This window comes from Panthera uncia, chromosome E1 (genome assembly GCF_023721935.1).
Source record: "Panthera uncia isolate 11264 chromosome E1, Puncia_PCG_1.0, whole genome shotgun sequence".
Classification (NCBI taxonomy): domain Eukaryota; kingdom Metazoa; phylum Chordata; class Mammalia; order Carnivora; family Felidae; genus Panthera; species Panthera uncia.
The window spans coordinates 36,543,933-36,571,501 of NC_064814.1; the positions used below are offsets into that span (position 1 = coordinate 36,543,933).

The 27,569-nt window shown below is 52.4% G+C and overlaps 2 protein-coding genes across 3 annotated transcripts; one reads left to right on the forward strand and one right to left on the reverse strand.

The window, feature by feature from the left end:
- MMP28 (matrix metallopeptidase 28) lies at positions 1-24,318 on the forward strand. 2 transcript variants are annotated; one of them, XM_049636595.1, is made up of 8 exons: positions 1-400; positions 11,770-11,849; positions 12,060-12,247; positions 17,384-17,608; positions 19,575-19,820; positions 21,083-21,232; positions 21,528-21,695; positions 22,532-24,318. In XM_049636595.1, the coding sequence occupies exons 1-8, from the start codon at positions 290-292 to the stop codon at positions 22,924-22,926; spliced, it is 1,563 nt and encodes a 520-aa protein (XP_049492552.1). In that variant the 5' UTR covers positions 1-289; the 3' UTR covers positions 22,927-24,318. The 2 variants fall into 2 exon arrangements, with proteins under 2 accessions (XP_049492552.1, XP_049492554.1); XM_049636597.1 differs by lacking the exons at positions 17,384-17,608; positions 19,575-19,820; positions 21,083-21,232; positions 21,528-21,695; positions 22,532-24,318 and adding an exon at positions 13,076-13,384 and having other exon boundaries at positions 16-400.
- Positions 24,300-27,382, reverse strand: CE1H17orf50 (chromosome E1 C17orf50 homolog). Its single transcript, XM_049636600.1, has 3 exons — positions 27,278-27,382; positions 25,047-25,383; positions 24,300-24,953 (listed from the first exon to the last, which is right to left on the reverse strand). Exons 1-3 carry the CDS (start codon positions 27,288-27,290, stop codon positions 24,743-24,745), a joined length of 561 nt encoding a protein of 186 aa, XP_049492557.1. The 5' UTR covers positions 27,291-27,382; the 3' UTR covers positions 24,300-24,742.
- Between the last annotated feature and the right edge of the window lie 187 nt (positions 27,383-27,569).

A 27,569-nucleotide genomic window follows, 5' to 3' on the forward strand; every position in this document is an offset into this window, starting at 1 on the left:
CCCTCCTCCCTCCCTTCCTCCCTTGCCTTCCAGGTCCCCCGCCGGCGACCCGCCGGCAGGCACTGCCTGGTCTGCACCACTTGGGGCCGGATCCCCGCGAAGCGGCCAGAGGGGCGGCCCGGCGCAGCGAGCCGGGGCCCCGGAGCGCCCCTAGGCCCTCCCTCCTCCGCGCGGGGGCGGCGCAGAGCTGGAGCATCCGCGGGGTCCCGGGCACCACTGACCGCCTCGGGCAGCCGCGCACTCAGCGGCTCCCCACGTGCCCGCGCCCCGTGGCGGGGGCGGCGGCGAGATGGCGGCGCGTGTCGGCCTCCTGCTGCGCGCCCTGCCGCTGCTGCTGTGGGGCGGCCTGGACGCCCAGCTCGCCGAGCGCGGAGGCCAGGAGCTGCGCAGGGAAGCGGAGGTAAAGGATGTGTGCAGGGCGGAAAGGGAGCCGAGGGCTAGAGACCCCCCAGAACTTTGCAGTCAGGTCACCCAGCCGTCCCATCTGAGCCGGCAATCTGCACTACCCTCCCGGTGTCCGCGCTCTACACACTTGCACACAAAGAGTCTGGGGAACATTCTCCCCCGTGCCAGGGCTGGGACCACCCAGGCACGCGGATCTGCATTGATTTTCCCGGACGGGGGAAGGAGGGAGCGACAAGATGGGACAGGCGGGCAACAACAGAGAGAGAAGTGGCCTCTGCACCCTAGTTTGACACGGACCTACTGCCCCTCACCGCCTAGGCTGGGGAGACTTGGCCATTCATTCATCCGATGCCCCGAGCCTTCCCAGAGGCTGCAAAGGCCCCCAGATTGATGAGGTGGAGAGAGTACCGCTGACTGGCCAGGGACACAGGAGACAACACTGGCTTCCTGGGCTGGTACTGCCACTGAGCCAGCGGCTTGTCAGCGCCCAAGCTCGGGACTAGTTTCATAACCTGTAAAATGGGTAAGAATATTACATATAGTCTCAAGGATTGCTTCTAAGGAGCTTTGGAACAGTGCTTCAGGACCGAATTTGACAAAGGGGGCAGAGAGTTGGAGGTGAACCTTAAACACTTCCCATTTCACTTTCCTTCTTTTGGAATTCAGCTGCTTGCTGTAGATTGCACAAGGGGAACTTTTTGAAGGCAGGGGTGGGGATCCACTTGGGGTATCTATTTTCCAGATAAAGATGATTGTAATAATACATCAGTATCCATCTCTGTATTCGCAAGATTAGAACTGGGGTCTCCACTATTTTAAGAAGTTCTAATTTTTTTTTTTTTTTTTGAGAGAGAGAGAACGTGCCTAACACAAGCGAGGGAGGGGGAGGGGCAGAGGGAGAGAGAGAGATCTCAAGCAGGCTCCACTGAGGGCTTGATCTCATGAACCCAAGATCATGACCTGAACCAAAACCAAGAGTCCATCGCTTAACGGACTGAGCCACCCAGGCGCCCCAAGGAGAAGTTCTAAGTTCTTGAGCCCAGTGCTCTGCCCTGAGACTCTTGCTCCCTAAGAGCTTCTTTCCTGTTCTGAAACTGCCAGCCAAGAAATTCTCAGTACCTCCCATTCCTCTTCCTAAGAAGAGGCATGCTGAATCTAGTAAACCTACAGAATGAAGAGGCCCCCATTGAATGGCTCTTCATCCCATCAGCCAGCTCCCATCACTATTCTGGAATATTTGGAAATTACCTTATTTCAACAAGGGGGGTCCTGTGTCAAACTCCTTCACCTGCTCCCCTTCCAAGCACTGGTCTCTTGTTCTGTGCTCTCTGCTTTTGCATGTTTGGGAATCACTGTGTTTCACTGAATTTTGAAACTTACAACATCAAGTGCACAGTTCTCATGGCCCCAGGAGAAGGCTTCTGTCTACCAAGCCAAGTCCTATTAAGAGTCCCGCCCCACCTCCCCCAAAGTCTGGGTCCCAGACAATCCTTGGCAGGAGAACAGAGACAATATCTCTGCCGCCCATGCCTGTGGTGGCCCCAGATGGAGAGAATTTTATCTTGGGGTGTGCTTGGGAAGCATAATACTAAGCAGATTGGGTCTCTTGCAGTCTATTTAACATAAATTGGGGGAAGGGGATTTTTACCTCTGAGAACAAGAAATATTTTAAATGTATAAAAAATCCTGGAAAAGTGTAATGGGTGTGTATGCATCTTTATATGCCTAGGCATGTACATATGTATGTATATATAATGCAGATTGGGGGGTGTGAGTGTGTCTGTGTGAGCTTCTGTATATGGTCAATTGCATCAGCTTCAGTGTCAGACCTGTGTGCAAACCATAAGTGAATCATTTAATCTCTATGAAGTTTTCTTCTCTGTACAGAGGAGGTTAATAATAAATGCCTATTTCATAAGACTGCTATGCGGCTTCGTTGAGATAATGTATATAAAATGCTCAACACAATGCCCAGTCCATAGAAAGCAGTCTATAAAAGGAAGTTGCTTTCAATATTGTTGCTGTTATTATTTATCTTTATCATTATTTTAGAGAACGGATTAAAGTCCTGGCTTGGTGACTTAGGTCTCCTAGAACAATAACACAGGGCAAAATATGTGAGGCAACTATTTTCAGCATCGGACAAGAGGCAGCACAGGGCTATAATTCCTAAGAGATGGTGTTGCAGTTACTATGGCTACATTATAAATGACCCCAGAACTTAGTAAAGTCAAACAAACATTTATTATGTTCATAGATACTGTGGGTCAGAATTTCAAACAGGGCACATAAGAGCAGCTTGTCTCTGCTCTACAATGTCTGAGGATGGGATCATCTGAAGGCTCGCTGGCTGTCAACTGGGGGCCACGATTTTCTCCTATGGGCCCATCCACATGGTTTCTCCATGTGGGCTGGTTTGGGCCCAAATGTGGTGACTGGGTCTCCAGGATGAGTGTGATGAGAGACAGAGAGAGGGCAGAAGTCCTATCCTCTTTATGACTGACACTAGGAAGTTGCACAGCATTGCTTCTGCTGCACCCCATCGATCGGCTGGAGCAATCACAAGCTCCAGATCAAGGGGAAGGAACACAGACCCCACAACTGGTGGCAGGAGTGTTGAAGTCATTGTAAGAAGAGCATGGGAATGTTCTTATTGTTGTGGTCACTTGGGGAAATACAACCATCCACAGAAGGGAACCACACAAAGTGAGCCCCGTGATCACCCTGGCTCTTTGCTCAGGTATAATTCCCTGACTGCGGTACAGAGCTAGACCCCCAAGCAAAGCACAGCACTCCTGCTGAGCTTGTGGGCAAAGTTCAGAATTCAGGACAGAGAAGGAAAGAAAGAATAAAAACCAGCTGTGTGATCTTGAGCTAGTCCCCTCACTTCTCCAGGCTACAGTTTCCTCCTTTGTTAAAATGAGGGAGTAAAATTTCTTAAATGACTCTCCCAGAGCTAACATTCTTTGGCTTTGGTGTGTTTGTGTGCCAGTGCCTGTATGGGTGTGTGAGTGTGTGTCCGTTTCATCTGCCTGTGTGTCCATGTCTGTCTGTGTGCATGTGTCTGCATTCCCATTCCCATGTCTCCGTATTTATCCCTGCGTCCTGTGTGCATGGCTGTATGTGTCCCTTGTGTGCATACAAAGTAATAAAGTTGAGGGTTTTGCAAAGTGGGCTTTGCCTAGGAGGAGACTGACTGCTCACAAAGCTACATTATGAACAAGTTCATTGTTGCCCACTTGGGAAAACTAGGGCTGCTTACGAGACACTAGTGAGCAGGAAGGGCCTCCACTGCTGAGTTGCAGGATTGAGAGTTGATGAATGACCTCATCACCCCGGCCCCCCTCCTGATCCCAATCAGGCCCTATTCTGTTTTTGGGTGACACAGACTGTCCCAAGGGATCTACCTACTGTGCTGTGCTTGGACCTGCTTTAAAACACCCAGGTGGTACGTCCAAGACCTGCCTTCCCCTTGGTGGTCTATGCATATCTGCATAGCTACTCCCGTTGTGTCAGTACAATAAGGGGCTGGCTAGTTCATTTCTCCAGGGAAACATTGGAGCTTCTGTGGAGTCTCCACCCCCAGATGCAGTGTCTGTTTCTCATACCCCAGAGCTATTCATTTGACTTTTTGTGAGTCAGAAGCCCAGAAGCCCGGGCGTGGAAGCCATTCCTCAGCTCAGCTCAGTGACTCATGGATGCAGGGTAAATAGAGGCTCTCAAGGGTCCCAGAGAACCATGAGTTGGTGGAAAAGCAGTAGTCAAAACAGTAGAAAACCAAGAAATCTAGCAAAAGCTGGGTGGTGGAAGCAGGAACATAGCAGCAAGATAGGTAGACAACTCTGGTTAGAGCATAATTTCATGCCCTAAATTTAGCCCTGCAATCCTAGTGAGGACCATTCAGTATGATTATTTGGTGTTAGAAGAAGTACAAGAGGGGTCTGGGTGGAGACTGACCAGCTAATTTTTTCCAACTTCCTTAAGGATGCAAAATGAAAGAAGCGGGGAATACAGCAAGAGATATCAAAGCTACTCCCAGACAGAACTTTGTGAATATGAGACTAGGGACAAGGGAAAGAGGGGGGACAGGCAGGGAGTCAGAGGGAAGGGGAAACTTTGCCCAAAATAAAGGGAAAGGGTCTGAGCTGGTCCTACTGCCCTGGGGCCTTCCGTAGACTCCAGGAGCCAGAGAACAAAGGCAAAGCATCCCGGAAACATGTTTGTCTTTGGGAAGGAACATGCTTGAGTCCTGATGAATGAATACCTGTAGCTTGTCAGAAGACCTGTTTGGGGTGTGATGGGAGATGTGATCCCAGCTTCTATTGAAAGCCAGAGTCCACCACCTAAACATCTTCTTTCCTCTGCTCTGCCCCTGAACCTGCTTGCAGAAGAGGTGGGAGGAATCCAGCTAGAAACATCCCCAGCTTTGCCTTTTTCTCATTTAAGAATTGTCTCCCCAGTGGAGAGAGCAGGTTGGAAGCTTTGCCTTCAGTTTTAAAGCTTCTGAGTCACTTGTTTGAATGTCAAATAAGACATCCAGGGATAGGTAGAGAGGATCTGAACTCACTTAGGATACTTTAGCAAGGCACTGCTTGCTCTCCTGAGACTTTCTTTCCCCATCTTTAACATGGGATTAGCAACACCCATCCTGCCTATGTTCTTGCAAGGTGATTCTGAAACTCAAAGGTGGAAACCCCTTAAAAGCTCTGCACTAGTCAAGGACTCACTGTGTTCCTGATTACCAGAAAATATTTTTATTTCTAGAACATGCCAAGGCAGAACACCAACTATCATCCCTTGCATCTTGACTTGGTTAATAGTGCTCAAGATGTATTGAATGACAAAGATAATCACAGAGTCACTCTGGAAAGAATGAAATCACAATGAAAGGTGATACGAGATGAAATAAGTCACAGGTAAAGCAACATGGTTTCTGCATGAGCTTGCCATTTTGCAATTTAAAAAGTCTTGGTCTCAGTTTTGCTCCTGCAGTTCTTTGATACTGAGGGTATCACGGCCACTCTTTAGATGTAAGACTGGGCCCTGCCCTTCCTAGACTTACCTAACACAGTTCCTTTCTAGCAATAGCTCTCTGTGACTATAGTGGGGGACACAACGTTTTTAATGGGGCAACTATCATAAAGCTTTCCCAAGGCATGTACTTACTGGATTTTTACCACACTCCTGTGAGAAACCTAAAGCATTCTTACCCCCATGTCACACTTTGAGTCACAGAGAGGTTAAGTAACTTTGTCATAGTTCACGTAGCTAATCGGTTACAGAGGCAAGGTCATGATGGTAGATTAAGGTGGAGTACATTTTAGCTCTAATCCAACTCTCTCATTCTATGGAAGAAGAAACTGAGGCCCAGAGAGGCACAGAACTTGCCTAAGGACACACAGTTCTTAGTAGCAAAGGAATAAAACTCAAGACACAGCCCAGTGCTGTTGCCCTGGCAGGCCAGTGACTCAGAATTCTCGACTCAAGCCTCAATTCATTTTGCTACACCTCATTGCTAGTCTTGCCTTGATACAAAATGACCAGAATTTCCCCATCCCTCAAGCACTAAAGGGGCTGGGCTCTACACACCCTCCCAAAGCAAGTCAGGACAGATGCAAGGCTAGAACCCCAGAGTTCCAATTCCACTCAGCTTCCTGGGTCCCAGGGAGAATCATTTTCATTTTACCCAGACACCACAGCCCCTCCCAGGACTTCTTAGAGACGACTCCCCGGGGAAGCGGCCCCAGCCCTGAGCAAGTGGGTGAGGCAGGTTGTCACAAGCTTCTAGGTCTGAGCAGGGTGAATCACGGAAGGGCACAGTCCTCCACCTTCCTCTCTGCTCAGTTCAAGCATTGGGATCTGCAGGAGAGAGGATGGGTGGAGAACAGGGAAAAGAGAAAACGTGGTGTCTGGAACTGCAAGGCTGAGAGGAGCTGCCAGGACACAGCCTCCATGGGGGTGACCCCAAGTGGAGCTCAGGGGGTCCCTAAGAGATCCCAGGAAAAGCCCTAGGAAAATGACAGCCCAGAAGGGAAATGACACCTCCAAGGTGTTAGTGATCAAGCTGGAATGAGAACAGGAGCTCCACCTCCTAGTCCTGTGTCTCTTCCTGGGATCCCTTGGCCACACTGTCACCTGCCCCACACCCCTGCTCTTTATCCCATGCAGACAGGGCATTTCTGTCACCTTGGCAGGCAAAAACTGAGGCTTGGCAAATGAGCTCACAGAAGAGAGTTAGGGGACAACACCCAGGGATGTGGCTCTGCCTCCTCTCTGCAGGACTTTAGAGCCCTCAGCACTGAGGACATGAAGGGGCCCCTTCTTATATGTAATTTTAAAATGTTCATATTAAAAATATTAATGTTCATGGGGCGCCTGGGTGGCTCAGTTAGTTAAGTGTACAACGTGGGCTCAGGTCGTGGTCTCAGGGTTCGTGAGTTTGAGCCCCATGTCAAACTCTGTGCTGGCAGCTCAGAACCTGGAACCTCCCCCCCTCTGCCCCTCCTCCCTCGCTTGTGCACTCGCTCTCCCTCCCTCTCTCTCTCTCTCTCTCGTAAATAAACATTAAAAAATTAATGTTCATATTAAAAATAAAATAAGTATAAGGGAATCCTTAAGTTCTGATCATTGCTATTATAATATTTTAGTGCTTTTATGGAAATATAGAATGTCAAATTCTTAAAATTTATTTTTCTCATTCCTTTGTTGTCTCTTGGCCTGGTCATGTGCTCACACAGCCTCCTGGGAATTCAGCTCTGGCTTGCAACCCGCAGGGTCCCAGAGACCAGTCAGGAAGAGAGGCCCAGGATTTCCTCTCTGAAGGACCCCTAAAAAAAAAAAAAAAAGGCCTCCACCCCCATCCTGCCCTCCACACCACCGTGCCTGCCAAAGTACCAGGCACGGCAGCCCAGCCAGGAAACAGGAGACGCCGCTAGTCAGTACCCCCTCCCTTCTCCTGCACTGTCCAAGACCTCATAGTTCCAGAACCAGAGCCAACTTTCTGATAAGGGCTGGGCGGGCTTGCGGGGAGGAGCACAGGGAGTGCCAGCTTGTTAGCCTGTGACCCAGCCTCTCCCAAGTCACTCGGCAAATCTGCTTCTAAGGGACATTGATTTCCTGGCTTCCTTTAGAAAGCCTGGCTGGGCACCTGGGGCACCTGGGTGGCTCAGTTGGTTAAGCGTTGAACTTCAGCTCAGGTCACGATCTCATGGTTTGTGGGTTCGAGCCTCGCATCGGGCTCTGTGCTGACAGCTCAGAGCCTGGAGCCTGCTTCAGTTTCTGTCTCCCTCTCTGTCTGCCCCTCCCCACTCGTACTCTGTCTCTCTCTATATATAAAAAATAAACATTAAAAAAAATTGTTTTAAAGCCACTCTATCCATCCTCACCGAGGGAAAGGGAGGAGGCAAGGAAGAGAATAAGGTACCTGGCTGGGGTGAGGCAAGTCTAAGATAGAGCACCTGAATGGAGAACAGAGGTGTAACTGCCTTGTTCAGAGTGTTCGTTTCCCATCTTTTTAGATGGGTTACATTCCAAAAGTCTGTTAGGTTTCTACTAAGGTAAATCAACTAGATCAACTGTTCATTGAGTATTTACTATGCACGCTAGATGTCCGTTGCTTTACTTCATCCTTCTGAGAATCCTTTGAGGCTATTCTTGTTTTCACATTGTGGGTAAAGAAGCAGAGGCTCAGAGATGTTAAGTAGTTTGTCCCTGGCCACCCAAAGTCAGGGTCAGGAACAGATGCTTGATTCCAACCCTGGTGGCTAGTCCATGATGCCACACTATTTTAGGCAATACATAGTCTCCAGATTAAGCCACTAGAACCCCTTTAATCCATTATGCATCCCCAAATAGTATACATTTGGAAAGAGAAAAAAGAAAATAGTACTGAAATACTAATAAATTAGTGCAGAAAAATAATCAAATGGACTTGGGGAGTATTCTTTTGTCTAGAATAAGGGTTCCTTATGGGAACCCTTTATTGAGAAGAGGATGTGGAGGTCGCTGAAGGCAGATATAATGAAATTCACAAAACAGAGGCTGGATACTTGCAAACGCTTAAGAACTTGCCCATCCTGGCTCTTAGTGTCTCATTTCATTCTCTGTTTGCACTTTTTCCTTGAAACAGCAGCTGTGATTGGAATTGATTTAAGAAATACAGCAGGAGCGCCTGGGTGGCTCAGTCAGTTAAGTGCCAACTTTGGCTCAGGTCATGTTCTCGAGGTTCATGAGTTCAAGCCCCATCAGGCTCTGTGCTGATAGCTCAGAGCCTGCTTCAGATTCTGTGTCTCCCTCTCTCTCTGCCCCTCCCCCTCCCCCGCTCATGAAAGCACGTGTGCACTCTCTCTCTCCCTTAAAAATAAAATAAATATTTAAAAAATTAATAACAATAAAAAAAGAAATACAGCAAAGAGGAGCACCTGGGTGGCTCAGTCTGTTAAGCATCCAACTCTTGGTTTCAGCTCAGGTCATGACCTTGCAGTTCATGAAATTGAGCCCCACATTGGGCTCTGTGCTGACAGCACACAGTCTGCTTGGGATGTTCTCTCTCCCTCTCTCTCTGTCCCTCCTCCCCTGCTCACTTTCTCTCTCTCTCTCAGAATAAGTAAACCTAAAAAAAATATATATAGCAAAGAAAAGTGAGTGAGAGGACAAGGAAGACAGAAAATTATTTCCATATAGGTAACACAGCAAGGAGGGTAAAATTGGAGACACAATGTGTGTCTGCATAAGAATTAAGCAGCTGAGGTGACATTTCTTTTAATCCATTGATGAGGCTTTTCACAGTGACAAGGGCAAGCAGGGAGCCAAGTGCATCGTTTCCCAGAAGGGTAGGGCTGGTGATAGGTGAGGACAGTGAGTCACACGCTTCTCTCCACTGGCCTCCAAACACATGGCTGCGGGGAGAGCAACTTCCAGGTGTGTGAGGACAGGCAGTGGGTAACAGGCATTTGGGCCACAAGATGTTCTCCAGTTACACTAATTTCCCCGGAGGATCACATCCAGCTGTGATATCATAGTGGTCACATCATCTACATGCTGGAAGATTCTAGCTTCTCCCCTGAGCTTCAGGATCATACAACCAGGGCCGCCTGACATCTGAGTGTCCATCTTTGTCCCAACCACCCCCATCTGTTCCCCTCCTTGGTTTCCTCAGTCTATAGCATCGCCATCCAAGGCAAAACTTGAAGAGCCATCCTGGATTCCTCTCTTTCTTTTTAAAAAAAAAACAAAAACTTTTTTTGTGTTTATTCATTTTTGAAAGAGAGAGACAGAGCGCAAGCAGGGGTGGGGCGGAGAGAGAGGGGGACACAGAATCGGAAGCAGGCCCCAGGCTCTGAGCTGTCAACACAGAGCCCAACGCAGGGCTCGAACTCATGAACCATGAAATCATGACCTGAGCCGAAGTCGGACGCTCAACCGACTAGAGCCACCCAGACGCCCCCAGGATTCCTCTCTTTCTTTCATTCCCCACAATTAACCCATCATCAAGACCCAAATAAAACTCCCATTTCCTACCTTGGTGACAGTCCTGCCTCTCCCTGTGGCCTCATCCCACATACTGCTTCTTCACACTTCTGTGTTCCAGCCTTCCTTCCACTCCTTGGACGCAGCAACATCGTTCCTAGCTCAGGGCTCTGCATTGGCTGCTCCTCTGCCTGGAATACCCTTTCCTACCTCATTGCATGGCCAGCAACTTCTCATTCTTTAGGGCTCACATAAACTCTCAGCTCTTCAGATGGTCCTTCTCTGACCTGGTGGTCCTTCTCTGACCTGGTCCTTCTTCCTCCTGGTGGAAACTTTCTATTTAAGTTATTCTCCATCACATCGCCCAGTTTCTTTTCTTTATAGCACCAAAAGTGCCCCCTTTACTTGTTATCTGGGTTTCTATTGTCTGTTTCTATCCACAAGTGTATAAGCTCCTTTAGGGGTATCTTGCTGACCATTGCAGGGTACCTAGTACATTGTATGAATTAACAAATGAATGCATGAAAACAGAGTGTTGCAGGTTCCTTTTTTTTTTTAGTGTTTATTTATTTTTGAGAGAGAGCATGTGCACAAGCAGAGGAGGGGCAGAGACAGAAGGGAACAGAAGATCTGAAGCAGGCTCTGTGCTGACAGCAGAGTGTACAATGTGGGATTCGAGCCCACGATCCGCGAGATCATGACCTGAGCCAAAGTCCAATGCTTAACCGACTGAGCCACCCAGGCGCCCCATGTTGTAGGTTTCTAATTCAAACAGATGTATTTAAATCATCTCTACACCCAGCAAGAGACTCAAACCCACAACCCTGAGATCAAGAGTAGCATGCTTCTCTACCTGCACCAGCCAGGCACCCCCCCAAAACGACTTTCCTAAGGAGCCAAATTTTTAGACAAACCGTAGAATTGAGAGCAAGTGCATTTGTTGTTCACAGGGCCTTAAATATATATGGCGGGGGGGGGGGGGGGGGGGATGGGATTGTTTAGGAAGAAGCCAGAATTAGAAAGGGAATTAATTCCCAATCCAGGCATGACAAAGCCCACAGGTGACCAGCCCAACTTCTGATCAATACAGGGCAACTCCCTGAGCATCTGGGTGGCTCAGTCGGTTGAGCATCCAACTCTTGATATGGGCTCAGGTCATGATCCAGGGTCATGGGGTATAGCCCCACATCGGGCTCTATGCTGAGAATGGAGCCTGCCTGGGATTCTCTCTCTCTCTCTCTCTCTCTCTCTCTCCCCCTTGCCCCTCCCCACCTCTCAAAAAAAAAATAATAATAATAATACGGGGCAGCTCCATAGAGAGGAGAGATGCTTCAGGAGCAGAGTTGAGGCATATGAACAGTGTATATTTATATTTATAATAGCTACTCTGTATGGACCCCTCCTAGGTGACAGGCACTGTGTTGAGTACTTTGTATTCACTATTGTGATTAAGCCTCACCAAAAAGCCTGTAAGCTATGTACTATTTCTAAGCCCCTTTTACGGATAAGAAACCTGTAGTTTACAGAAATAGCTTGCTAACTGAGATTAAAACCCAGGCCAACGTGACTCCAGAGCCCCTAACTCCACTGTGCCGCATGCCCTGCTGTGATTGCTGACCATGCTGTGAAATATGCTGGGTGGGGACTGCTTGGCCAGTTTGAGAATGAAGGACACTAATGTTCAGAAATATTGAGTGACTTGCCCAAGACCATCAAGTTAGTCAGTGGTGGCCAGGAACTGAGTCTATATCCTTCTGACTTTGGTCCTAGGACTCCTTCCCCTTTGTTGAGATGAAGGTGAGATTGGGCATGATATATGTGCCACCGAGTCTCAGAGACCAAGGGAGGGGAAAGGATGCCACACCATGGGAAGGCTGACACTCCTTTCTCCCCCAGGCATTCCTGGAGAAGTACGGATATCTCAAGGACCAGGTCCCCAAAGACCTCACCTCGACAAGATTCAGCAATGCCCTCAAGTAGGATGGAGGGATGTGGGGAACTTGGGGGTGCTGGAGGGCAAAGCTTGGGTAGCCTCCTCCATCTTCCTGGGAGGCTGGCCTCCCACCTGTGTCCAAGGGCCACACTCCATGGCTCCCTCCCTTCTCTGTCCCCAGGGAAATCTCCCTGCCCTCACCTCCACCCCCTACCCTTGCTCTGTGACCCTTTATCTCAATTCCTCCTGACAGAGAGTTCCAGTGGGTGTCCCAGCTGCCCATCAGTGGCGTGCTGGATACTGCCACCTTGCGCCAGATGACACGGCCCCGCTGTGGGGTTGCAGACACAGACAGTCAGGCGGCCTGGACGGAGAGGATCAGTGCCTTGTTTGCTGGACGCCTGGCCAGAATGAGGCGGAAGAAACGCTTTGCAAAGCAAGGTGAGTGAGCCCTGTTTAAATCTAGCTGAGCTGGGATTCCTCAATACCCGGAAGCCCCGTGGCCGGAGAAAAACCCAGTTCAGCCTCCAAGGGGCTTTGTCTGTAAACTCTTCCCTAGGGCGAGAGAGGGGTGAGCAGTGGGTAAGCAGTGGGTGAGCAGGACCCCTCAACTAGAGGGCCGTGTTTGTGAACACAGACATTTAAATCAGAATTACACCCACGTTGATGAATTTTCATTGGGCACATATTTTCCAGAGCAAACCCCATCAAGCCCTCCATCAGTTTGTGATGCAGGGCAGTTCAACTGTTGCCAACATTTTGCTTTATAGTGTCCCAAAGTTATTTTCGTCAGATTCAATGCCTTTTTCACAAGAATTCTTCAACAAGGACATGACCTATTGATCAGTTTTATTTTGTCTACAGCACATTTTAACAGCTTTGTTGAAATATAATTCACATACCATAAAATTTACCCGTTTAACAAGTACAATTCAATGGGTTTTAGTATATTCGCAGAATTGTGCAACCATTACCACCATCTAATTCCAGAACATGTTCATCACCTCAAATAGAAACCCCATGCTCGGTAGCAGTCACTCCTCCTCCCCCTCCCCTCCTCCCTACCTCCTATCCCCTCCCCACAGCCCCTCCTGGCCACAGGAAATCTACTTTCTGTTCCTAGTAGAACAGATTTGCCTCTTCTGGACATTTCATCACAGCTCATTTTACACACCACAGTTTCTGCTATTGTGATTTTCCTTTCGTAGTTTTGTTTTTATCTTTCCTTCTCCTCCTCTTTCTCCTTTTTGTCCAAATGCAATCTTCCAGGGTCAAAAGTTACAGATCTAAGATTTACGAAGATTTGATTACTTCTAGCAATTCTTCATCGATAACAGGTTTCACTGTGTGTGGTTTTAACATCTTGTTTGTACTAATTTTCTCTGATCGATGTCGGCAGTTCTTAAGATTTCCAACAAGATAGGCTTGTTCAGTCAGGCTTTCATCTACAATTGAGTTTTTACCATGAGCACTATGGGTCATTGCCTCTTTTAATTTGCATTAACCACTTTCGCCGACGATATCTGTTATGAGCAGATCAGGAGGCACATAGGTCGTTTTTATTTCTTAGCTAATCCAGAAGGAAGTCATGGGCGGCTCCCCTTAGCTACTGGAGGATGGCAGCGATGGGGGCCAGACTCTGGCTCCAGACATCCTTGGTGTCGACCTGTTCTGCATCCCACTGTGTTTCTGGACAGGCAAGGTGGAAGGCTCAGCCTTCCTGGAGCTGGGGCTCTGGGTTCAGCAGTGTGTCACTGCTCCATTTCCTCACCCAAGACCCAGGCCCTTTCTGCCTGCAAGGTAGAGATGGGCCCTGACCACCCAGGGGAAGGGGCTTGCAGTGGAGGGTGGGGGCAGCCCCAGACACAGTCTCAGCATGCCACCACCAGGCTAAAGGTGGTCTCCCAGAGAACTGGGACGATGCCTCCTGAGCATCCAGGAGCAGTAGGGAGACTTCCTTCTGGCGACATCTTCTCATGCCTTCTCAAGGGAGTATCTGAATCCGATGGAGTCCATTTGTTGCTGTTTAATTTGGAGCCTCCATCTGGGACAGAGATTCAAGCTAAGGCATCTCCCAGGCAGGTGGCCTTGCCCTGCCAGCCTGGCCCCATGCCACTGTCTGACACTGACCCCTGGTCCAGACAGCAGTGGCCAAGTTGGGCAGGGACTGTCCCTCTTGCTCACAGCGTGACCCGAAGAAGCTTGACATCCTTTATCCCCTAGGGGAAGAGTTTCCCTAGAAAGGAACTGTATGCTTGGTAGGCACTGAACACTTCCTATGTTTTCCTTAGGAAAGAAAATGTAATAATAACAGTTGACCCTTACTCAGCATTTATGATGCACCAAGCATGGTTCTAAATGGATTAACTCACTTAATCCCATAACAATCCTGTGAGATGGGTGCCATTTATCCTCATTTTACAGTTAGGCAAACTAAGGGACAACGAGTTTGGGGAACTTCCCCAGGGCCACATAGCCAGGGTGTGGCCAAGCCTTCTTGTCATTGGGAAGACTGAATGAGATTCCACATGTGAAAACCCCAGAACATGGGTAGGTGCTTTAAAAATGTGGATTTCCAGGCCCATGACTGTCTATTCTGTGGAGAATGCTATGTTGACAAAGTCGTGTTCAAGGGTACAGTTGCCGGACAAAATACAGGATGTCCAGTTAAATTTGAATGTCAGATGGACAAAAAATAATTGTTTTGTTCTCACTTTTTATTAAAAGAATTATTTGTTATTTATCTGACATTCAAATTTAACTAGGTGTTCCATATTTTTAATTGCTAAATCTGGCAACCTCATTCTGAATGTCTGGTCCGCTCTGTGCCTACAGGGGAGATTTTCAATCCCCCTTGGTCCTTCATGGAGCTGGTGGGGGGTTGGGGCTGGTGGAGGTTGGGGGGCGGGGCACAGGGGTGAATCTGGTGGGGGTGGAGGGGATACAAGGGTGAATCTGGTGGGGGTTGGGGAGGCACAGGGGTGGATCTGATGGGAGTTGGGGGACATAGGGGTGAATCTGGTGGGTTTGGGGGACACAGGGGTGAATCTGGGGTGGAAAAGGAAGGAGAAGTGAATGGATATTTACTGAGCACCTACCATACGCCCAGCAGCTATATGTTGCCATTTCATTTGCCATTTCATTTTTACCAGAAACAAGTCTTATAAATTGCACTTTGCAAATAAGGAAACTAAGGTTTGGAGAGATTCCATAATTTGCTATGTAAGGTTATAAGCAGAAGTACTGGGATTCCAACCCATGCTCTTTCCTCAGTATCCATTGCCTGTTAGACGTCAGGACTCCAGGGTCCTCCCCCAGCGAGGTGTCTGCACTCCTCCTGGTGTCCTTTACCTTTCCTCTTCCCTTTTGGATTTTGGAGCAAGGGTGTGGGGGATGCACTGCCAGGTGCTTCTGTGGCCTAGAAGTCGCTACAGAATCCAGCCTTGCCTGGCCCGGAGTTCAGGATGGGGCCGGAGGCGGCCAGCCTGCTCTAGGATGGACAGAGGGCTCAGGCTGCTGGCCAGGGCATTCCTTCCTTCCTGGCGGGCACACCAACAACCCCTCCCAAGAAAAATTAGCCATTTTCTTCTCTCAGTCCTGTTCCTGTTTGTCCTCCCCATCCTCCCCCAAACACATGTGCACACACACACACACACACACACACACACAGATTCAGAGGATTTTTATCCTGCGAGCTGTCACCTTCCCTGGCTACCTATAGTGAGAGAAGTGCCCACCCTCTCCCTTTCTTGTCCAGGGAGTAAGCCTACCCTCCCCCACCATTGGCAAAGAGGCAGAAGGAGCTGCCTCACACTTCTAGAAGCTTGAAGGTGGGCGGGGAGAGTCTGGGGGTCAGACATCCACAGTGAGGTGTGGAAGTGCCCAGCGCCAGCCAGTCCAGAGCCCTCTGAGGCACCTCTGGACCCCAGACCTTCCCTCTGCCTTTCTTTTCTCCCTCCCTTCCTAAGAATCCCTCCCTCTTCCCTCCCAGAGGCTGGGTCACTGGCTGGGAGGGGTTGGGTGGCCGCCAGGCCAAACAGGCCCAGGGAGGCAGCATTGCCTTGAATGGAGCTCGGCTCAGGGTGGGAGAAAAGACCCGCCCCTCCCCCACTTCCATGGGGGATGAAGGGGGGCGAGGGGGAGGGAAAGGGCATTCAGCTCCTCTGCTCTCTACCACCCTCCCTTCCATCTGGAGAATTTCAGCTCATGCAGAGCCCCTGTTTTGACCGAAAGGAGCATGTTTACACAAATGTACAAGCCCTGAGTCTTAGCAAATGTGCCTGCTTACCTGTGTGGTATAGTGGAAAGTGCACAGTGTCAGATGTCAGGGCCTGGGCTCAGGGCCTAGCCTGGCTACTCACTCATTCTGTGACCCTGGACAGGTCCCTTCCCCCTGGTCTCAATTTCCCGAGAACACAGCAGAGAGGTTGGTAAGGAGATGGCCAACCTTCCATGACTTTAGCCCTCTTCCCCAGTTTGGGCAAGGACTTCCCCAAGACAGAAGGACAGCAGGTCTGAATCTTCAATTGTTCCTCCAAGGAAAGAGAGGGCTGTGCTCACTGGCCTGGCCACCTCCTTGTCACCCATATATCAGGAATTCTGGTCCATTTGGGAAACTGGGGCCCCCAAAATAGCATGATACCTGTGCACTCCCTGGGCCCATGAGGTCTGCCTCTGAGCTGTGAATCTTCCACCACCTGGGATCACCGTCTCAGCCCCTGAGCTTACAAGGCTCAGAAATAGTCTGTGAAAAACTCGGGTTCTGGACCTTCTAAGCACCCTGGTCCTGGGTGTGTGGTGAGCTGTAGGGGGACTCAGTTGACCTGAGGTTTGGGCAAGAGTCCAGAGTCTTAGGCCTAAGGGAGGAATTACAATTCTGGGCAAAGGAATAGAAACTCGTAACTAAGTGGAGATGGAAAAATTTCTCTCTGTCAGTGAGTGACAAAACACACCCTTTGTTCTTATTTGTTTTCACCTCCGAGCTCTTGAGAGTCCCTGAGGAAGTGGGGGGTGGGGGCTAGGGGTCAGGGAAAGACGCTAATAAATGGGTCTTGGTAGCTTCTCTGGCAGCAGGCCTGAGGCACTGGAACGGGAGGGGCAGGTGGGCCTGAAGAGTAGAGAGGAAGAAGGGGTGAGAGGGGGTCACAGCTGTGGCCCCGGTGGCCCCATCTTTCCTTCAGCCCCTGACACAGTAGGCAGGGGTAGGGATTTGTCACCAGCAAGAGATGCAGACTTGTTTTCAGGCTCAGCCCAGGCTGTGGGGAAGAAAAAGACCCCAGACCAGAGAGTCCTTCAGGTTTTGGGGGCTCTTCCTGGGCAGAGATCACATTTTCCCCGGGGACCTCCCCCGACTAAGCCACTAGACCGGAGACTCTCCAGGACAAAGGTAGTCCTGTGTGCAGGAGAGCAGCGTCTCCCCAGCCAGATGGGATCTTCCCAGGGCGAGGGCTGTGCCTTTCTTGCCTTCACATCCAGGACTCCCTGGACGAGGGCCTGTCTCCCCATCATACGGGTCCCCGGGGACCAGCACCAGGTTCTTCAGGCAGGTATGACTGATGTGGCCTCTCTGGCTGGCAGGCAGCAAGTGGTACAAGCAGCACCTCTCCTACCGCCTGGTGAACTGGCCACAGCACCTACCCGAGCCGGCAGTTCGTGGGGCTGTTCGAGCTGCCTTCCAGCTGTGGAGCAATGTCTCAGCGCTGGAGTTCTGGGAGGCCCCAGCCACAGTCCCCGCTGACATCCGCCTCACCTTCTTCCAAGGGGACCACAACGACGGACTGGGCAACGCCTTTGATGGCCCAGGTGCTGACACAGAGGCTCTCTCTCCCATGGCAGGAGGGGAACCCGGTAGAAAAGGCTGTCTGGGGAGGGCAATGGAGCCTAAACTCTCGCTTTGGCCTTGACCAAGCTGCACTCCCTTTTAAAGAGCCCTCAGTCTCCTCATCTGTAGAATGGGAACAATGGTTTCTGTCCAGTTGTGTGCCACATGGCTGAAAGGACAGCCAGATGAGCTTCTGCATGGAAAGTGCTTTGCAAATTCCAGAGTATTTTCTGGGAGAATCTTCTGAGGTCCCGTCATCCATCCTCTGCTTCTAGAGAGCCCCATACCTCTCCTGTCCTCCAAACATGGATATTCTCCAGACCAACACCCTGAAAACACCCAGAGGCCACCGCTACCCCATTCCTACCCTCCCTGCATCCACTACCACAGTCACTGCCACAGGGCAAGAGGCATTCTACCCCCTACCTGTCACAGAAGTGCTTCCCATTCCCACAGCCCAGACAGTTCTCCTGTTTGCCCCCAACCTAAAGGCAGCTTAAACTGCTCTCCTCCCATTCTGCCCAACACTGGCCTTCAGAACCTGAACGCAGGCTCCCTGTGCATCTCCTCCTGCTAATGAGGGAAGGAGACCTGATCAGATCCCTTCATGGTGGGGACTTGAGACCTTGCGTGGCCTGGGCAATAGGGCCCACACCTCCCTTACACTCCTCTGCTTTCCAACAAGCCCACTCAGAGCAAAGCCAACATCCAGGCCCTGCTGGTGGTACCCAGGGTAGGACTGGGAGAAATCTAAGCTTTTCAGGAATCCACATGTAACACATACGTATTCTTACATGTGAGTCACTTCACCCATGATATCTACATGAGATGTTTATGCCCACACCCACGTGGGGTCCGGTGGCTAAGAGGGTGCTGGACTGGGAGAAAGCTCTCTGATTTAGAACAGGTGCTTTGTCTTCTTGAGTTTAGGCCTTCTCCCTCTGAAACCTGCCATCTGTCTCCCAGGATTATTGGGAGAATTGAATGGAAAGGGCTAACATTGCTCGAGGCATATTCAAAACAGGAGGCATGTATTCCTCGTATACACGGCCCATTCCCCACACTCCCTGCGGTTCTCCTTTAATGGCAGGCATTCCCCGTTGGCCTGGGCCCCAAGAAGGCAACGCTGGAAGCACCCTCAGCAGGCTTCTAGGCCAACATCATCGCTGCGCAGTTCACTGACCCCTGCCCCTGCAGAAAGTGAACTGTGAACAGTGAGGCCCTGGGAACTGCATGACTGATAAACTCCCTCTGGGGCATGTCACAAGCTCGAACATCACTGATCCAGCTCACTCCCTCTGCTCACTCCTACTACAACCTGGCAGGTAGAGACCCACAAAGGGGCCCCGGCAGAAGAAGGCAAGAACACAAAAATATATATAATTTTAATTAAAGATACTATACACACCCATACACATATCCAGCACCCAGATCAAGAAACAGTACCAACATCCGTAAGGTCTCATCATGCCCACCTCTGGGATAACCACTACACCTATTCCCATATCTTTTTGAAAATAATTTCTATGCAGCATTTATTACGGGCGAGGCACTAAATATTATACGTAACACACACATATACCACATCCCTCTTTAATCCTCAGCATAACCCCGTGAGGAAGAAGCTCATTATCATCATTCCCATTTCAGATCAGAGGGGGTGCTACTTGCCCAAGGTCACACAGCTAGAAAATAGTGAAACCAGGATAGAAGACTAGGCAGTTTGGTCTCATGCTGTGTGTATACTACGCTGCCTCTTAGGCGCCTCCACCCCATAGCCTCGCCATCAGTTCACCGCTCCACAGTTCAGCCTCTGACAGACGTCGTTAGGAGGGGAATTATGCAGCAGAAGACAGCCACACCCACCCCTTGGCCCCTGCGCGGGACGGTGGAATTTGGGGGTGTCGCGGGCGGGTGGCTCCCCCTGACCCTCTGCGCCGCCTGCAGGGGGCGCCCTGGCGCACGCCTTCCTGCCCCGCCGTGGCGAAGCCCACTTCGACCGCGACGAGCGCTGGTCCCTGAGCCGCCGCCGCGGGCGCAACCTGTTCGTGGTGCTGGCGCACGAGATCGGCCACACGCTCGGCCTGGCCCACTCGCCCGCGCCGCGCGCGCTCATGGCGCCCTACTACAAGAGGCTGGGCCGCGACGCGCTGCTCAGCTGGGACGACGTGCTGGCGGTGCAGGACCTGTATGGTGAGCCCCCGCCGCCCCGCCTCCGGGGCCTGGACGCCCGCGCTGCAAGCCGGAGCCGAGTCCCCAGCGTGGGAACCCGGCCTCCCCGCCACCGATCCCTCCCGATCCGGAAGCCGCAGGCTCCCCTCAAATCCCAAAACCTTCGCGCTCCTGCTGTCCCCCATGCCTGGCCTCTCTATCCCGACTAGGTCCCGCGCCGCACAGCCCTCCCTTCCATGCAATTCCGGATTCCCGCCCAGCCCCGGTCTTGGCAGTTCCTCTCGCATCCCTGCCCAGTCACCCAGACCCAGCCAGGGGTCCCACGTCTTCCCCCATGCCAGCCCTCGCTCCCGCTCCACTTGCTCCCCCCCCAGCCTCCCGCGTCGCTGACGCTGGTGCCCACTTCCCTCCAAGCCTGGGCCTCTGCCTGGAGGTAGACTCAGACGAGGTCTGCTCCCCAGGATGAACTGACCAGTGCTGCCGCCCAACCAGGGCTGTCCTCCCTCAGAGTGCACGGTGCGTGGGCAGGGCCGAGAGCCCATGCCATTCGTGCTAAGCAGCTGCTCTTGGGCAGAGCATTTACCCCCTGGGAGCCCTCAGTTTCACCTTCTGCGAGATAATAACTGCTTACCTCACAGGGCGGTAGTACTAGTGGCCATGAACTTCTCTTGTACCCTAAGAAACCTACACAAACAGCTGCTATTTCATGGATGTATATTACCGGCCAGTCACTTAACATGCAATACACTCACGACATAAGTATCCTTTTGTCCACTGAGGAGGAGAATGGGGCTCAGAGAGGTTAGAACACTTGTCCAAGGTCACACAGCTAGAAAGCTGTAGACCCGGATGCAGGAGCTGGTGCCAAATTCTAAGCTTGTTGGACTCTGCCTCAGTCTCCTAAGTGAAATAGTGTTGTAATTATTATAATTGCTGTAACTATCACAGCCTGGGCCCCCGAACCATGTCCTCATGCCATCTATGTTGCCCAGGACTCAGGGAAGAGAACCTTCTGTCCTTCTTAGTGCCAAACTCTTGTTTGGTCCCCCACTCCAACGGGTCCCTCTCTCCCAGACTGTTGGGCAGAAGAGAGGACTTTTGAGTTTAGTGCTGTGGTTAATACCAACAACCAAGGACCATTCTTAACCCACCCCCACCCCCACTCTCCTTCCCTGCCTCTCATACCAGATAAAGATGAAAGGAGCCAAAGGGGAGGTCTTGAGCCCTCGACACCCGCCCCAACCCGTGTGTGTTCTTTCCCTCTTCTCTCCTTCCCCATGAAGGGAAGCCCCAGGGGGGCTCAGTGGCCATCCAGCTCCCAGGAAAGCTGTTCACTGACTTCGAGACCTGGGACCCCCACAGAACACAGGGAAGGCGCCCTGAAATTCAGGGTCCTAAATATTGCCATGCTTCCTTCGATGCCATCACTGTAGGTAAGATGGTCCCACGTGTGCCTCACTTCCTTTTTCCTTCCTCCCCCACATCTCCAGGGGTCTCCAGAGCTGGAATACAAGGTGGGGTTATGAGTAATAAAATCCAGAAATCCCAAGCCACAAGCATCCTGCAGGGTAGCAAGCCCACGCCAAGCAAAACGCTGCTTCGTCCTGTGCACTTCCCTCTGTCCCAGCTGAGCAGGCCACATCTTCTCTCCTCTGCCTGGGAAGCACCTTCCCTGGAAGGAAGGCAGGAGGCCAATGGTCACTCCTCAACTCTCTTGTCTCCGGACAGATGGGCAACAGCGACTGTACGTTTTTCAAGGAAGCCACTTCTGGGAGGTGACACCGAATGGCAATGTCTCTGAGCCACACCCACTACAGGAGAGGTGGGCAGGGCTGCCCCCCCACATTGAGGCTGCTGCAGTGTCACTGGATGATGGGGACTTCTACTTCTTCAAAGGTACCAGTCCTGGGGCAGATGAGAAAATTGAGGCCTAGAGAAGGGAGGTGTTCTGTCCAAGGTCAACAGAAGGGAGGAGTCTCAATTCCAATCTGAACCTGTGACCCCAGGGACCTCTACTAGGAGGTTCCTTCAGTGATGGGTTGGGGGGCGTGGGTGTGGAGGTTGTCCCAGAGAGAGAGGGTGGGAGAGCTGCAGAGAAGAGTCTAGAAGGGGAACAGAGAACCACTCCCGAGCTCTGCGATCCAGCGGAAAGTCCTACCTCCTTGGCATCCTGGCTGTGTAAGGTTGGGCCTGTCACTTAACTCTCGGACTTGAATTTCTTGAATGAGGAAAATAATCCCTCAGGTTTCTTGGGGAAGGAGAATTCAAACAGCATGATGTCTGAGGAGTGTGCAGTATATTGAGTAGTTTCATTCATTCAACACATATTGAATGTCTTGTATTCATTAGACACTGTTGGAGGTGTTACAGCTACAGTAGTGAACAAAACAGAAATCCCTGCCTTCATAGAACTCTGTAGAAAAGATGGTGACTGGCCTTCCTGGTAGTCCACTCCCTACCCAGGGAGGGGCCTGCTTCCCGCCTCCCAGGGATGGGTTCCCACAGTGCCCTCTGCCCTCTGCTGACACCTGCTGGAGGTCTAGGCCACAACAGTCCCTCCGTACTGGGTGTAACGAATTATTAGTGCTGTGTGATCCATTTTGATTATCACAAATACTAACCACCTTGGGCTCTAGGATGAGGGGGAGCAGGGGAATGGGGGGACACAGGTGAGGTGGAGGACCAAAGGGCGAGAGCCACCCGCTCACCCTGGCTCTCCCGATGCCCTACAGGGAGCCGATGCTGGAGGTTCCGGGGCCCTAAGCCAGTGTGGGGTTCACCACAGCTGTGCCGGGCAGGAGGCCTGCCCCGCCACCCAGACGCGGCCCTATTCTTCCCTCCTCTGGGTCGACTGATACTCTTCAAGGGTGCCCGCTACTACATGCTGGCCCGAGGTGGACTGCAGGTGGAGCCCTACTACCCCCGAGGCCTGCAGGACTGGGACGGTGTCCCTGAGGAGGTCAGTGGTGCCCTGCCCCGGCCCGACGGTTCTATCATCTTCTTCAGAGATGACCGCTACTGGCGCCTTGACCAGACCAAACTGCAGGTGACGGACTCGGGCCGCTGGGCCACAGAGCTGCCCTGGATGGGCTGCTGGCACGCCAACTCGGGGGGTGCCCTATTTTGAAGACGCCCCCACCTCTTAGTGAACTGATGCCCTATGGCCAACGTGTGTCCCCTGCCCCAGGGGCAAGCCCTGTCTTGGAAGCCTCTGAGCCTCCCTGCAGAAGACCAGACCACGTCTGCATCTGTTCCCTGAAGAATGTGCTCTCAAGACATTGAACTTTGTGGGATCAATCCAAGCAGAAGCCGAAAAGGGTCTCAAACCTTTCCCCAAAGGACTTTCCTCCCTAAGCCTTGGGGATTTTGTTCCTTCTGCTAAAGGTGCACTTCCTGTCCACGAGGCCGTGGCACTGAGCAACCGGGGAGGATGTAAAACTCCATGGAGAGGTTGCGACCACTTGGCAACCTCTCCTTCCCCTCAGGACCTTCTGGCTCAGTTCTTGGAGAATTGTCTTAAATGAGAGGCCTCACCTCCAGGAAGCTTGGGTGGGTTGGGTACAAGGATTTCCAACCTCAGAGAGCCTTGGGTGGAGGGAAGGGGGTGGTTAGGACCCAGAACAAGAGGGAGACTGATGCAGGCCTGCTGGGCCTGACTTTTGGTGGGGGGTGGGGAGGCTGGAATAAAGAGGTGCCCCCCCCCCCAGCTTCTGGGCCTGGAGGCGGGCATCAATCTTCCTTGGGATGGTTGCCAGTGAAGAACAGGTGGGGCACGAATGCTGGAGACGCTGGAACCATGTTCTTTCATCCAAGCCAAGACCACAGACTTCTGTGTGAGTAGTTGCGATGCGGAGAGGGGGCCTGAAAAAGCAACATGTTCCTGCCCTCCCTTACCCCCCAGGCCAGATGGAGAGTCATGGGTGGCAAGGAGAGGACAGGGGCCTCTCTGGAGGGCTGCTCTGCTGCAGGCGCTGGGGTCTCTGCAGGCTGGGGGAGGCCTGGTACTCACAATGGCCCCATTCTTCGGGCCACACACGCAGCATTCCAGGAGCTCCTGCTGGCTGGCCAAGAATAGCTGGGATTCCTGGAGAAGGAACCAGCTCCCCAGCCTGTCTTCTGCCTCAGGCAGTCTCCGTCTTAGCATCTGGGTCTCTTGTCCTCCGCCCTCCACACCTGCCAGTGCCTCATTTGCACACACACTGACCTTGGCAAGACCAGGCTTCCAGCAGAAGGGGAGAAAGATCTGGCAAGATTCAGCCCTCAGCTCCCCACGGGCATTTCTGGCCCTGCGCTTTCATTTTTTTTCTCTGTGCAGTGGGGGGAAATGGCCTTTGACTGCCCTTGGATGCAAGTGCTTTGTTCCGCCCAGTCCTGGCGGGGATAGAGGGAGGAGGCTCTTGGCCTGCCCTTTTCCCTCTGGCTTGAACCCTGGGGAGGGGAAATGAGGGTCTTTATCACCCTCAAGGGAGCTGCCTGGCCCCCACCTCAAGGCACTGACACTTTGATTAAAGGCTTTATTGAATGAGGGGCAGGGGCAGGTTTCTCAGCGGTGAGGGAACCCAGGGGTTAGTTTCTCGAGGCAATGCCTCTGCCCACTGGGTCAGGCGGACCTGAAATACCCAAGAGATGAATGTGAGGCTGTGCCAGGGGACGTGAGTCAGGTGGGCGGTAGGCACTGTGTGCCCCCCGGGGCGGAAGCCCTCGGGAGGCGCTAACGGAGGCATGGAGCTCCAGGTGATGCTGGGCTCAGCTTTGGGTGGACGCTCGGTGACAGGTGGGCCCACTTGCCGGCTCAGAGGAGGCGCTCCGGGCAGGGCGGCTCTGGGAAGGGGCTGTTCTGTGGAATGTGCTGGAGAACGCCCCGCGTCAGAGGAGAGGAGAAGGTGGTGGGGAGGCTGGGGTCAGGCGAGGACGGAGGGCACAAAGGCTGGCAGTGGGGGCGCTCAGGGGCCCCCGGCGGCTCCCGCGCCCCCCGAAGCCCGCGCCTCACGCAGATCCGGGTGTTCCAGAAGGCAGTGCGCCACGTAGGCCGGGTGGCTGTGCAGGTTCCTGCACTTCTTGCAGAAAAGGATTTCGCAGCGCGCACAGCCCCCGGCGCGCGGCGGCCGGCGCCGCGTCTCCAGCACGCACCGCGGCTCCGGGAGGCTCCGCTTCCTGCGCGGGGCCCGGGACGCTCAGTGCCCCGCGCGGTCCCCGCCCACCGCGGCCTCGCGCGTGCGGCCCGCCCCGGCCAGGGCGCGCCCTCACCTGTCCGCCGGAGCCGCCAGGCCGCCGAGCAGCACGAAGGGGCTGAGCCAACCCCAGAAGCCGCTGTCCGCGCGCCGCAGCAGCGCCACCTGCTGGGTGCTGGACTCCTGGCGCAGCGGGCAGTAGGACACGGAGCCCCGCTCGCGACCCTCGCCGTCCTCCGCCTCCCGGCACTGCGCCTCGCCCTCGGCCGCCGTCTGCTCCCGCGGCCTCAACTCCTCGTCCTCGTCGTCGTCGTCGTCCTCCTCCTCCAACCCCTCCTCCTCTTCCTCTGCCGCCGCAACCTCTCTGGCCTGCGGCTCTACCAGTTCCTTCTTCCACAAGGGAGTCTTCACTCCTGCGGGAGGGAGGAGGTCAGCGCGGGCCCGCTGTCCCCGGGGAAGAGCCGGGTACCCTGGCTGTTGTCCACAACCCGACCCCCCAAAAAGACAGGCGCCTGAAGGACGGTATGCACGAGACGCACCAGGCTAGTAGGATTTCGAAGAGAGGGTTACGGAGTGTGCAGGATTTTCCCGGGCGAGACAAGGCCTTTAGGGCTGTCCCCCCACCCCCCGCCATTTCCTAGGTTTCTACTCTTCCTTGCTGAGGATTCGGGGCAAGTCATGTCAGGCTCTGTGTCCCCATCTGTCAAAAGTGGTGCCCATCGTGAGGCAGGTATCAGGTCGCATCTCTGTAAAGTGCCCAGCCCAGGGCTTGCTGGGAGGCAATCATCAAGGCGCAGCAACGAGGGCTGCGAACCCGAACCCGAACCCGAACCCCCAGAGGCTGTGCTGGCTCATCACCACCTTCCTTCTCATTGGCTCTAGGGTGGGAACTGATCTCTGTGTAGGCTGTCAATAAACATTGAAGTGCAGCTTTTCTAGAGAGTTGTTTAGATTTTGTTTTCTGGGTAGGATTTCCTTCTTCAAAGTGGGCCTTGCCTTGAGGAAGCCCAGCTGCGATGAGGAAAATAATTGAAAAAAGTGCCCCCTCTGGGCAGACTAAAAACCCCACTATGTACACACACCATCAGCACCACCACCTACAACAACAACATGGACAGGCCAGTTAAGAAAAGGAGTGGTGCTGGGAGTGAGCCAATTAGGAAAAGCCTCCTTCCGGGCTTGACCCCAATTGCCAGCTGGATTTCAGCCACCACTGTCCCTCCCTTGTTGAGAGCACAGACTTCATAACTCATCACAGTAGTCTTGGCAGGCAGGAAGTTCCCCCACCCGGGGCGGGGGGTGGGGGGCATTGAAAGTAACCTGGCCTCTACTGGGAGGTGTCCACTACTCAGCAGCCTCCCTCTCTTCCCCTGGCACCACCGTGTGCCCTGCTATCCGCTGGATCTGGGGAGCTGGACTTCTAACAAAAAGCAGGGGGAGGAGGGCAGGGAGGATACAACCGTGGTTTGCCCTGAAAAGGTCAAGAAAATTGCAATTGACCCCTGCCTGTCCTGTTTAAAGAGGTTGGGGACAAAGGAGAATGATAAAATTAGTGTTCCAACTCACATGTAATGAGCACCAACTCATTACGACTCACAGTATGCAATCACTGTGCTAAACTCTCCATACATTGTGCCCCTTCTTCTTCACAACCATCTCAGGCAGGGACGAGGTAGGTAACAGAGGGGCCTCTGAATTTCATCCAAGCCTTCTGAAATCTTTCCCCAAAAAAGTTGTTTCAAAGATTCTGCCAGTTCTTGATGTTGCTGAAGCTGGAAAGTCAGGAACCACTGTACTTTTCTTTAGGAAAACACACTAAGGAGCTTTTTGGTCGTAAAAGGCCAGACTTAGTGCGCAGCCAGAAAGGGATGCTGGAACTTTTTGAAATGGGAATAGGAAACGACGTTAGACAGGAGGGTTGGGACTTTGGGTGACAGGTTGTGGAGTTTGGACTTTGTCGTTCCAGGGTGGAGCCACTGGACATTCTGATGGAGGGACATGCTCAGAGCTGTGTTTTAGGATGGCCTCTCTGCAGGACAAGGGAGACCCACTTAGGCATCGTCACAGTGGTTCGGGCAGAGAAGACAAAGGTCCCGAAAACAGCAGGTGAAGATGAGGGAGCAGATGTCGAGAATATTCAGGAAAGAGAGAGGAGAGGGCTTGTACAAGTAACTGAGAAAAGGCTGGACTTCTACTCTGGCGTTGCTATGGTGATGGGTGAGTTGGTCCACACTGGGTTTGCATCCACACTTAACAGGAGTCAATGGCCCTGTCCTCAGTCCCCACCCTACCTCCAGCCCCACTCACCGTGCTTATCCATTCTTGCCAAGGCTGGGCTGTCCTCTTCCCCTGATCAGGGACTGGGATGAGAGGGAAGTCCCAGGACACATAGAACTTTGATCTCCAGGGCCTCTGTTGGATCACAGGGGGTGGGGCTAGAATTTTACCTGCCCAAAGGGTCCCACCAAGGAATAGCTGCCTTTTCTAGAGCCTCCAAGAACACTTAAACCTTGGCGTCCCCTACCTTCCCCTCTTGGCAAGGCATTATAAGAGAGAAAGGAGTGGCTTTGGCCCGCTGCAGGCTGGGTTCAAATCCCAG

Coding starts and splice junctions, on each gene's coding strand:
- MMP28 (XM_049636595.1), top strand. CDS start 290: ATGGCGGCGCGTGTCGGCCTCCTGCTGCGCGCCCTGCCGCTGCTGCTG. Junction 11,850..12,059: donor AGATTCAGCAATGCCCTCAA/GTAGGATGGAGG, acceptor TCCTCCTGACAG/AGAGTTCCAGTGGGTGTCCC. Junction 21,696..22,531: donor GGACTTCTACTTCTTCAAAG/GTACCAGTCCTG, acceptor GATGCCCTACAG/GGAGCCGATGCTGGAGGTTC.
- CE1H17orf50 (XM_049636600.1), bottom strand. Junction 24,954..25,046: donor CTGGCGGCTCCGGCGGACAG/GTGAGGGCGCGC, acceptor GGCCCCGCGCAG/GAAGCGGAGCCTCCCGGAGC.